The 12772-nt window shown below is 38.0% G+C and overlaps 1 protein-coding gene across 2 annotated transcripts in view; it reads left to right on the forward strand.

The window, feature by feature from the left end:
• LOC101854611 (protocadherin Fat 1) overlaps window positions 1-12772 on the forward strand; it is a gene marked incomplete at its 5' end in the record, with an annotated part of 26567 nt that overhangs the window by 10008 nt on the left and 3787 nt on the right. Inside the window, 3 exon segments of one of the 2 annotated variants that reach the window (XM_013090130.1) lie at window positions 778-967; window positions 6193-6350; window positions 10446-10492. In XM_013090130.1, the coding sequence (XP_012945584.1) occupies window positions 778-967; window positions 6193-6350; window positions 10446-10492 (395 nt within the window). 2 annotated transcript variants of the gene reach the window in all.

Genomic DNA, 12772 nt, shown 5'->3' on the forward strand with positions numbered 1-12772 from the left:
GGGTTGTGTCCTCTGTCGCCACGTCATTTTGGAAATAAAACTGTTTTGAAAGAGGGAAATCCAAATATTGCCTCGTCTACAGTTTTCCATCCTTTTCCGTTCTGCTGTTGTCCTGTTATTGCCCTTAAAATTAACACCATCAAAAGCAAAAGCGAAACGTAAAAGAACGACAGTAGCAACAACCATGTCAACAAAACATAGCAGAAACAACATAATTTTTTTATTAACAACAACAACAAAGCAACAAAATCAATGACCAACGCAGAACCAACAAAAGCTGGAACAATACCCTTTAGTTTTAGTCTAAGTGAGAATTTTACCGACCTTGCAACACAATTAGACCATATAAGTGCCAAAGATTACAGCTGTTACTGGATATTAACGTACCTACATAATATAAAAGAAGGGGGAGAGATAAATATTTTATAGGAAAGAAGAAGCAAACCACACCGGAGCACATACCAACCACCCACAAAAGTGGAACTAAATAACAACAACAATAACAACAACAAAAGCAACGACAATAATCAAACTAAAGCTACAGTATCTTAATAAAAATAGTAACAATAACAAAAACCACAGCTACAGCAGCAGCAGCAACAACAACAACAACAACAGCTGCAGCAGCAGCAGCAGCAACAACAGCAACAACAAACAATAGGTTCAGAAATACTAAGATCAACAAAAGCACAAGCTGCAACTACTATAAAACAACAACAACAGCAACAACAACAACAACAATACAAATAAAAGCCTTGCTACACATTTTACTTTCAGGAACAAGATGTGAGGGAGTAGAGGACGCCTGTGAGCCCGACCCTTGCAACCAAGGTATCTGCTTCGTCCACAGAACAGACTACGGCTTCCACTGTGCCTGTGCCAATGGCTGGGAGGGGAAAACGTGCGAGAAAAGGGAAGATCCCTGTCAGTCTTCTCCTTGTCACAACTACGGAGCTTGTCTCTCTAAGTAAGTGCATGATTCCAAGGAAATTCAAAACACTACTCATACAGGAATTGTATCCAAAGGCTGCGTGCTGTATCAAAAACATGATATGAATACATATCATCCTTTTAGTAAATTAAATTCTTAATCTCAACCCACTTTGCAACGTAGTATGGGTAAATAGATGTATGAGTTTAAAGCCCCTTTCAACACTATTAGGCTGTTTAAGAAGCAGGACCGTCTCCGATAGTCTGTCTCCAATAGGACTGAGCCAAAAGGGTTGAGAGCAGTGAGGGCTAGATACTCTAAAATGCACTGGTTGAAAGCTTTAAAAACTCCACAAAACAACCTGAGTTCAAGAATACCCAATCTGGGATTCGAACCAGGGTCAAACTGAGCAAATAGAGCCTCCCCCTCTAACTCTAAATTTTTAAGTGCATCCCTGCTCTCAATGGTTACCTCACACTCCTTATTTATAATATAAAGTTCTATACAAGTACCAGCATACCTCTACAGCAGCTGTGATACAAATAAACATGACCCATTTGTAACATCTGAATTTGTCTCATCATCATCATCATCTTCATCATCATCACCATCATCATCACCATCACCATCATCATCATCATCATCATCATCATCATCATCATCATCATCATCATCATCATCATCATCAGTGACATTGTTATGGTTATTATCATTAGTACATGTATTAATATAATTATCAATGTAGTTATTATTGCCATTGTTATTGTTAATTGTGACATTGCGGAAGATATTATTATAATAATATACATAGTTTCCTAACAAAATTGAAAAAGAAACTGAAGGAAAGAACCTTATACGGGCAAAAGGAAAAAAACAAATTTTTACAAGGTGGTAACTAAACACAGATAATTGTCAGTGCATGATGTCTATGCTTCCTAAAGCTGCTTATGTTCACAAGGGAAAATGCAAGATAAATGATGCCTGTCACTGAGGGTCTGGGACTACATAATTTAGAGAAGGGATTGGGAGTGCTTATTTGGGCCACATATGGCCTAAATAAGGTAAGGGAGGGGGGTTTAGCTTATTTAGGCCACACATGCTCAAACTACCAGGGGACACCCTTTTAAGGCAACTGAGTTCGTTCCACTTTCATAATGGTGCACCTTTCTCATTTAGTACAGTTTTGTCTCAGTGTACAACTTATATATATCATAATGAATATTGTAAGAACAAAGCACGATACGCAAAGTTTTGCTCAATCTCAATGGCTTGAATGAGGGCCAGATTTTTCCTTCATGGAGGGGCAAAATCTAGGCTACCATTTTGGCACACTTTGGTCAAGTAAAAAGGTCAAATCCTCCGAATGGACTTCCGGGTCAAATTTGGGGTATAAAAAGTGTGTACACAACGTGGCTGAGTCAAAGTTACACTATCTTTGCCTGGGTGGCACTCTCTCGTACTGTCTCGTAGTAGTACATCTCTCGTACTGTCTAGTAGTAGTAGCCTACATGTAGATGTAGTAGTAGTAGTAGTAGTAGCAAAGATCGAGAAGAATCTTTGGTAGTAGATTCTATCTAGTAGGCAGTTTAGTGAACGTGCACTCGGCAGGGCGAATCGGCCTCGATAAGCCCGTAGACCTTTGTGATCGGCCACGAAGCCTTGTGTTTTGATGGGTCTAAACAACTTAGTGTTAATCGCACTGCCACATCCGACAGGCCTTTATCTTTTTAAAAGGAAAAGAAATGGTCATCAAAATGGTTGAATTTGCGTGAAAATCGATTCGGTAGAACTGTAACTATTAAAATTTGCTTCTGAAAACAAGTTACAAGGCCATTTTTATAACTCGATGAGATAAAAACTACTGGCTGTATTATTCTGTATAAATTATGAAACTTCAGGACGTATTATTATTTTCTAACATCTTTTGCCGCCTTAGCTGTAGAGGTTGAAGTTTTCACAACACTAATAGATCTAGTAATAGGGCTTTCCGTAAAAAATGCATAGATCTACAAAAGCCGAACCACCGAATCGACCGGTCAGCGACCCGGGCACCCCGCTCTTCCCTGCACACTGTGATAACATGTTGCTTCGGTATAATTATTCAACTATTAATATGTGCTGCTATGGCAATTGGGATGTACTGACTGACAAAGCGATTCACAGTTTTGTTTTTATTTTACCATATATTTGACTTTAATAGTGCAGGTGATAGTTAGATCTAGATTCCCTGTCTAGAATCAGTAACTAGTAGCAGACAAATGCTAGAAGCAGCCAGAGAGCCTACAACTGCTAGATCTAGATCTAACTCATTGCTATGCCTTTGGGCTTTGGAATTTAAATAAAACGAATTGCACAGTTCTAGTTAATTTTAGATTCAGCAACTATCTGTATTTCCAGAATTAATAATAACAAATCTCACCATAACAATCACTTTTACTTTTATTAGAATAATTAGATCAACTTTTTTTCTAAAATCTGTTTTGCGCAAACTTAAGACTTTCTCTACGTGTAGAGCACAGAATTTACATTGTAAGCCTCTGCTCAGTCTTTTATTTTTAAGTATATACTTAATAAAATACGTATAGATATAGATCTATATACTCATTTTATGTTATTTTCTGGATATTGTTAAAAACGGGGTCTACCTAGCAAAATACTAGGTTTTAGGACAGGTGGACCCCGGGGTCACCGTAGTGAAATACATGTAAGTAGATTTATTTAAAGATTAGTAGACCCCGGGGTCACCGTAGTGAAATAAGTAGGTTTAATTTTAAAAGGATTGGTGGACCCCGGAGTCACCATAGCCGTAAAGGAATAAGAAGGTTTAATTAAGAATTGGTGGACCCCCGGGACACCGTGATTAAACCTACTTATTTTACTACGGTGACCGCATGGTCCACCTATTCTAAAACCTAACTAGTATTAAATTTCGTTAGGTAGACCCTGGGGTCCACCTTAAACCTAAACCTTCCTATTTCACTACGTTGACTCCTGGGTCCACCAATCCTTAAAATTAAACCTAGATCTACATGTACTTATTTCACTACGTTGACCCCAGGGTCCACCAAACCTTAATTAAACCTAGATCTACTTATAATTTCACTACGTTGACCCAGGGGTCCACCAATCCTTATTAATTTAAACCTAGATCTACTTATAATTTCACTACGTTGACCACGGGCTCCGCCAGTCTTACTATAAAATAAACTGAGATCTACTTATTTCACTATGTTGACCCCGGGGTCCACCGATCCTTAGTCAAACCTAGATCTACTTATTTCACTACGCTGATTCCAGGGTTCACATCCTAAAACAGCATTTTGTTAGGTAGACCCCGCGGTCCACCTATCCTTTTGGGGCTAGATAGACCCCGTGGTCCGCCTATCCACTTCCTTGATAATAACTGGAAAACATGCCAGTTGTCATGAATAGTGAAGAAAAATGTGAAAAAAAAAAGATAACGAGGTAGACGATAATTTGTCAAAAAAATTGCAAGTGCAAGTGAAAATCATAAGATAATTTTGTTATTTTCTGGTGATCTTTTCACGGTTTATAAAATGTTCCAGTGGGCTTACTACTAGATCTATGTCTCTGAAGAACATTTTGCTTGATTTTATTAGCTTTTTTCATGTACTTGAAAGCATAGAATAAAATAGTTTCACACAAATGTATGCACAATACCTTAAAAAAGAAAGATACGGTCATTGTTGTTGTTGTTTTTTTAACGGAATCCGTTTTACGTTGAAAAAAGCGCTAAAAACAAGTTTAAATTTTTTAAAGAATGCCCATAATATTAGGAATCCGAAATTACTACCTTGATCTAGTTTGCTGACTCTTTAATAACCATGAGCTGTTAAGAAAAAAAGAGAATGATATAGGATTTGTCTAAATATGACCATTAGTAAGATATTGCCCATTTTGTCCAATTATCCTTGCAGGTTTTAATCACCCTGTACTGCACCTCAATAAGCACAAAAAGAATATTTCTGTGACTTTGTATAAAGGTGTTTTGTAGTTGAGTTCTATGTAAAATTCTCAACAAAATAATGTACATTTGGACCGTACAACTGAGATAGACACTCATGCACACAATAACATTCACACATTACACATACACATACAAACACACTACTACATTTACTCTCTCTCTCTCTCTCTCTCTCTCTCACCACAACCACACACAAAACAAACACATACACACACACACACACAACTCTTACACTTGGTCCACTTATTTAGAATCATCCTCTATTTTGAAATAATCCCCCGCACTAAATAAAAAGATCAGTAGAATCTCGACCTTCCGAATCCATGGTTAGTTCAAGAAATCTACCATATGATGTGGCCTAAATAAGGTAAGGGAGGGGGGTTTAGCTTATTTGGGCCACAGTGTGGCCTAAATAAGGTAAGGGAGGGGGGTTTAGCTTATTTAGGCCACACTGTGGCCCAAATAAGGTCACCCTTTAGAGAATGCAGACAAATTGTTGTGAATATTCTTACCTAATTGTTGTTAAGTAATATAATTATACAAATGTATGATTTTTATCATATACTAATGTAAATTATAATATTAATAATGATAATGATAATAATAAATAAAAACAACAATAAATAATAATAATGATAATAGTAATAATGATAATAATAATAATAGTACATGTAATAAAAATAATACATCTAATAATAATAATAATAATAATTATTATTATTATTATTATAATAATAATAATAATAATAATAATAATAACAATAACAATACTTTGTTTACTCTCTCCCTGCACTATCAGGCACACAAGGCAGAGAAACAGTAGTTTACGCTACACATGTCTGTCCCTGGCCACTTTCTGTGCGTGTAACTTTAACACATTCAGGCCCTGGATGATTTTGAGTTTGGGTGATTTTTCTAAAACAAAATTTTTTCCAAGCTTAGCTCAACCTTTATTTTCTACCACACTGCCCATGACTTATATCACATTAACTCCTGCAAGTCATAGGCCTATTCCTTGCTTTGTGATAATAGCAGCAAGTTTAGTTATAAGTTATGGAAACGTTAGCATGTTCAGTGTAATGATATTATTATAGCAAGTATTATTCCCCAAAGTTGTCTGAAAAAATGGAGATTTGATACAATACGAAGATACAATAGAGTACAGGCAGGTAGACATTTTTGACGAATGAGGGAAGCAAAGAAACAAGACAATTCAGCAACTGTTCAGTAAATGTGCCGACTTCTAAGAGTTGATGCTGTATTGTTGTTTCAGTAACCAAAGGACATCCTTCAGCTGCAGCTGTTTCTACCCGTACACAGGGACGTTATGTGAGACTGATGCCAGCACCACCACAAGTACGACGACAACAACCTCAACAACTCCTACAACGACGACGACGACTCCAACAACTACCACCTCCACTACGCCAAGTACGACAACAACAACAACAACACCTTCAACTACAACCCCTACCACTACGAGTACAACACTTTCAACAACTTCCACTACGCCTTCCACCACAACACTTTCAACAACCACCACGACAACAACAACCATTCCTACTACACCATCAACGTCAAAAGCAACGACAAAAGCAGCAACAACATCAACAACAACATCAACAACAACAACAACAACAGCATCATCCACAACAGGATCCACAACAACAAATGCGTCAGCTCCTTTTGGTAATCACTCAGCTCTTAACTCCAGCAGACAAAGAACAACCCCAGTCCACAACACTAATTCTTTTCCAACAGCAACAACCACTAGCAGGGCAACAGAAAATGGCGAAACTGCAGACCATGATGCATTTTCATCGTCAAATTCCTCATCATCCCCCTCATCTTATTCGTCTTCCTCATCTAGCACTACTATGTCTACAACTGGTACAGTATTCATTCCAGCACTTTCTGACTCCTCTTTCTTCGGCTAACTGCTTCACTCTCTCAGCTGGGCAGGTGTCACCCATACAGTGTGTTGGAGGCTGAATACTTTTCAAGCATCAATACTTCGAACTATTTTGCACTAACTATCAGTAACTTCAGATTTCCTGTGTGGTCTTTAAACCAGAAAAATGAAAATGTGTTGAACCGTTTTTCAAATATAATTTGTACTGTTCCAAATGGACTTCTAACACTTTTCTCTAAAGTACAGCTGTTGTCAGGTTGGTTTTGGCTGGTTACTGAAACAACAATACAGGATATAAGTAATTTAAGTCATGGGCAGTGTAGTGGACAGACAATAAAGGTTGAGCTCAGCTTTTGCCTTCCTTTAATGTAGCATGATTCGATAATGCTGTGAAGCTATAGCTTAAATGGTAAACTCGTTTGAAACTTTCTTAAAGCTGCTGTTCTGCTGCTATTACTATGTTCAGTTCGCAATATTGATGCTGATGTTGATGCCATGAAATAGTACTCAGTGTCAAGTCAATGCCAAGACGGTGGTATCAGCTCAGCACCACCAAACACAACTCTAACATGTTAGACCTATATAACAAAGGCCATGCCCACATGCAGGACTTCAATTATCCTGAGAAAGAATGAAACACAGAATGAGGAAGAACACTGAGGGTGTGGAGAAGAATTTGGAAAGGGCATTGCTGTTGGATTGGATGACAAAATATAGAGACGATACAAAATTTCCCCCGTTAGCCTAGGTACCTCTGTGAAACTACATCCCCCGCCCCACAATGCCTTTCTGTCTCTAAAACAAAACTACAAATACAAACAAATGATAGAAAGAAAAGAAAAACAAACAATATAACAAAACTTTAAAAAGAAACATTCAAAAACTGTCAAAACAAAAAAGCAGTTCGCAACCATACATTCAAACACACACACACACACACACACACACACACACACACACACACACACACACACTCACACACACACACACTCACACTCACTCACACACAAACACTCACTCACACACACACACAAACACACACACACAATAAACACACACACAGACACACTCACACACACCCACACACACACACACACACACACACCCACACACACACGCACACACACACCAGTACAATGCTATATTCTCATTATACTTGTCCCATTTACACAGTAGAAATATTAAATGAAATTTAGGATTCATAAGTTCTAGAATATTTGACATTCATGTGACGAATTTAATGTCACCTGTTTATTACTTTTGAGTAAGGAAGGCACTACATGTAAACAAAATCGCATTGTGCTTTACTCTGGGCACAATATTGCAGCCCTACTGCACCTATGTCTCTCAATTATTGAAACATCTTTTTGCACAATCATGACTTTACATTTTTGGGGAAAAGCACCAAAAAAAGAACAAAGAGAAGGGGAGGGGGGGAACAAGAAGAATGAGGTAACTGAAACAAGTTTACAAGTAAACTCTTGATGAATACCCTAAGTGGCTCAGCAAAAAAGATACCAATAATGAAATATATTGGCGGCATGATATGTTCTCCTGCATGTGGCTGGAATGATTAATAATAAATAATACTGTAATAAAAAGCCAAGGCTCTATGGTTTTTAAAAAAAGGGTGTCTGTAACTTACCCTGAAAATTAACCCATAATATCCCTTTTCTGTTTGTTCCTATCCTGCCTTTATGATGTGATATTTTTCACACTGACATAAATTCAACTTTAGTTATTTCTGTAACTTCCTGAAACTCTAGTGATGTGTAATAACCATTGGAAACAAAAGTTTCTAACCAAACGTGTCTGTATTATATTATACACTAACACTGTCTAGGTAGCTGGTGCTCTTGTGTGGTTTTCTCTTTCTTTCCTATCAAACGTCTATCATCCTTTTCTCTCCTCCTTTTCTGTGTATGTTATATTCTAGTGCGTTATATGCTCCAGCTGTATTGCAAGTTCCGTAAAGCTCTTATTTTTAAAAAAAAAAGGAAACAAGTGTCGAATCTGATGAACAACATGGTAACATACCCAAGTAAACAGTTCTTTGCAGAAGGAACTGAAGTTATAGCTAGAGCTAGTAGGGAAATATTGTGAGGGTGAAATGTAAATTTGAATCTGAATTTAAATATTGGGGGTATTTTCATTGTTAGCTTTATTGCAGAAAAGATCATAATTAATGACTACAGATCATAATACTGGTTAGGCCTACGTTATAAACTATCTTGGATAGCATGTACTATTTTGAATACAATCTTGTTTTTTATGGGAAGGGGGGAGGGGGGGGGGGCTTTTCAACACTAGAGACATGTTACAAATAGATCATTTTAAAGATTAGAAGTTTTTGGGTCTATTTTCTATTTTCTTGGGTTTTTTTTCTCAGACTTAAGCCTTGATTGTCAATAGGCACAAAAGAAAGGTGAAAAGAAAAAACAGCCTAGTACATACTGAGAAAAGATGAGCACCCCATCACCAAAGATTTTATGACTTAAGAGTGACATTCCAACAGGGATAAAATTCCTCCTCCTGTCTGTATGTCATATTGTATATCAGTATAGTGGTAGCTTTAAATAGCTATGTGACAAAGTAAACCTTTCTTGACGTACATGAAAGATATTCAGAATGGTCATTATTTTTTATATAATTTTAGCCAGTTTTGAGCGGCAACGAACTTTAAAAGCATGTAGATCTACATCGAAGATTTATTCACTTACTTATTGGTATAGTGTGCATGCTGTGAATACATTGTTATCATAGAACAGTTCCTAAAATGTTTTGTTATTTGTGTGCCATGCTCAGTAACTTTCATGCTTTGTTGTACTAATGTTACTCTCTTTTTTTTTTTTACCCTATCAAAATTAAAACATGTGCACCTAAATATGTACTCCATAATATGACCTGTTGGCTCAATGTTTTATAGTCCCATCTTTTCCTTTGTTATTATATATTATATACTATAATAGTGCAGCGGTCAAAAATGCATGGCGCAACTTATAGTAAAATATTTCCTTAATTATCGAACATAGATTCTCCAACTTTTTTGCACAATGACTTATATCAATTTGTCTTAACAGGTGAATATTTGTTCAAACTCCTGCACGCTCTATTCCAGAAAATTCCTTAATTAATGCTATTAAAAATTCTCAGTCGATGGTTTCTGAAGATTTTTTAAAGTTTACAGCTCGGGCAATATCGCTTTTAAAAGCAAATCTGTCGGTTTTTTTCTAATCGCAACAATATGCTTATATTGAATGTATGTAACTGACTGGTAACAGAATAAGAAAGTGGTAATGTAGGCTAATTGTTACCTAGCTTTCTGCAAGTCATTTTTGTAAATAGAATGATTGCCAGCTGGACAGATGGAGATCGTGACTGAGAGATATCAATGTTTTGCAGTGAACTACAGCTGTACCTTAGTTTGGTTAAGATGCTCAAAGCTGAAGTTTTATGGTCACAACAATTTAAGGATACACGACATAGTAGAAGTACACATTAATTTTTTTTTTAATACAACGTATAGGAATGGCAGAACCATAGGGTTTCCTAAAAACTGACTTTGTTGTGTTAATACTTACACATTTTAATATCTTCTTCTATTTAACTTTCAGTAGGTTCTGGTTCGAATGAAGGCCTGGAGCAACAGCAGATAAAGAAGGTAAGAAGGACAAACAAAAACAGATGGAAAAAAAAATGACCTATAAACCCTCTCCCCCCAAAAAAACAACAACAATCCCAAACAAAACAAAACAAAACTTCCCAAAAATAAAACCCCAACAATACAATAAAACAGCAAAACCCCAACAATCTTTACCACCTGCATATTGCCATTAATTTCTTCCAGGAAGTGAGAGAAATATGGTCTCTGCCAAAGTTGATAGCTACCAAGAAATCCATTTCTACAGTCATGGTCCTTGTCTTTTTGGGTAACATGCAATTAATCTAAAAGTTGGTCTGGCAATATGTACTACAGCTTTGAAAGAAAATGAAACATCACAGGCCAGGATACGCTTCCTCCAAAAAAAATTGGCACACTATATACCTGCTCGGATCAAGCAAATTCAATTATAATACAATTATTTATTAATAGATGGTAATAATGTAATGAATCAAAAATTGTTTCTCATGGCACCACAACCGTTGTACGGTTTTGCTGTGGCCCCTATATTATTCTAATAACTTCATCATCATCATCATCATCATCATCATCATCATCATCATCATCATCATCATCCTCATCATCATCATCATCATCATCAGATGGATCCACGGTTTACCTGAGAAACAGACAAGCCCATGTTCGCCTGAATGGAGAAACAAGCAAGAGCCAGAATTTCAAGCAAGGGCTTCCCCAAGGAGCTGTACTATCACCGCTGCTGTTTATATTCTTCATAAACAACCTGGCAGAATCCCTCCCATACCTTGACTCACAACAACTAACCTCCGCCAAGCTGATCTACTCCATGTTCGCTGATGGCTGCACAATATAGGCCAGTCACGCAAAGAGAGAAAAGGCAAATGAAGCGACGCAGTTGATTGTGGGCATGGTTGTGAAATGGAGCAATGAATGGAAGCTTACCTTGAATGCAACCAAGAGTGATGTGCTTCTTCTCAACATGGGTGAAGGAGGCAACGTGGCAACCAATAATTCAGATCGAAGGGAAAAAGATACCATTCAACCCCACTCCACGTCTGCTGGGGGTCTACTTGGATAGACAGCTAACCTTCAACAAGCACATTGAGGAGGTGTCCAAAAGTGCAACCTCAAAAATGAAGGTTATCGGTGCTGTCAGCAACTCAAAATGGGGCTGGGGTAAGGAGTCACTCAAGAAAGTATATCAGATGTTTGTGAAAAGCAAGATGGATAATGCTGCCCCAGTGTGGCAGCCGTGGCTCAGTGAGACTAGTGCAAAGGCCCTGGACAGAATACAAAACAAAACCCTCTGACTTGTATCAGGTCAGATGAAAACAGCACCTACAGAAACGCTGCGCTATGAGACCAGAACTGAGCACTACACCACCTATACAAAAAGAACATGCCTCAAGTCTGTAGAGATGGCTAAGAGATTACCAGACAACCATCCTAGAAAGAAAGCCCTTGATCAAGCAGTCAAGCCTAAAAACAGCAGGAAAAGTTGGTTTCGGATGGGCACCGATCTAGCAGACCACCTCCCCCCTGAAGCAAATATGGTGAGAGCTTGTCCATGGGAGACCCATGGCAAAATCAAAATTCGGGACAGAACTGAGAGGAGTAAAAGGAAAAGGTGATGATCCTGTAAAGGCACGTGAAGCATCTGAGGATGTGATCAAAGAGGTTAGTGCAGATGTGACAATTTTCTCCGATGGATCGGCTGTCGCAGGATACCGCGAAGGTGGAGCAGCAGCAGTGGTGATAATGAATGATGAACCACCATGAACAGAAAATATTAAAACTAAAGGTGCATTCCTTACATCATCTTATGACGAGGAATGCCAGGCAATGATGTCTGCCGCACAATGGATTGCTGACAATTGCCACAGTAGGACCAATGTGCTGATCTTGACTGACAGTCAGTCCCTCTGCAAGGGGCTGCTGGGCAACAGCTCGGACATGAATGATTTGCGCCGAAAGTTCAGTGAAGCCAGAGCCACAATAATAATCCAGTGGATTCCAAGCCATGTTGGAATAGAAGGAAATAAGGCAGCAGACCAAGCTGCTAATGAAGCCAGAGAGATTGAAGGAAACAGACGACCAACAACATACAGAGGAGTCTTTCCAATGATCAAGAGGGAAATCAAAGACCCACCATGTAGAACTAGGTACCAGCACCTGGAAGATGTGTATTCTGGGTGCTCCTATAAGCGGGAACAAAAGTCTATCACATGTCACTGGGACCAGGTTGAGCTAGCGAGACTGCGGTCGGACCATCATTGGATTTTAAGATGGTATAAAAACTTT

The sequence above is a fragment of the Aplysia californica genome, unplaced genomic scaffold (assembly GCF_000002075.1).
Source record: "Aplysia californica isolate F4 #8 unplaced genomic scaffold, AplCal3.0 scaffold01150, whole genome shotgun sequence".
NCBI classification, from domain to species: Eukaryota; Metazoa; Mollusca; class Gastropoda; order Aplysiida; family Aplysiidae; genus Aplysia; species Aplysia californica.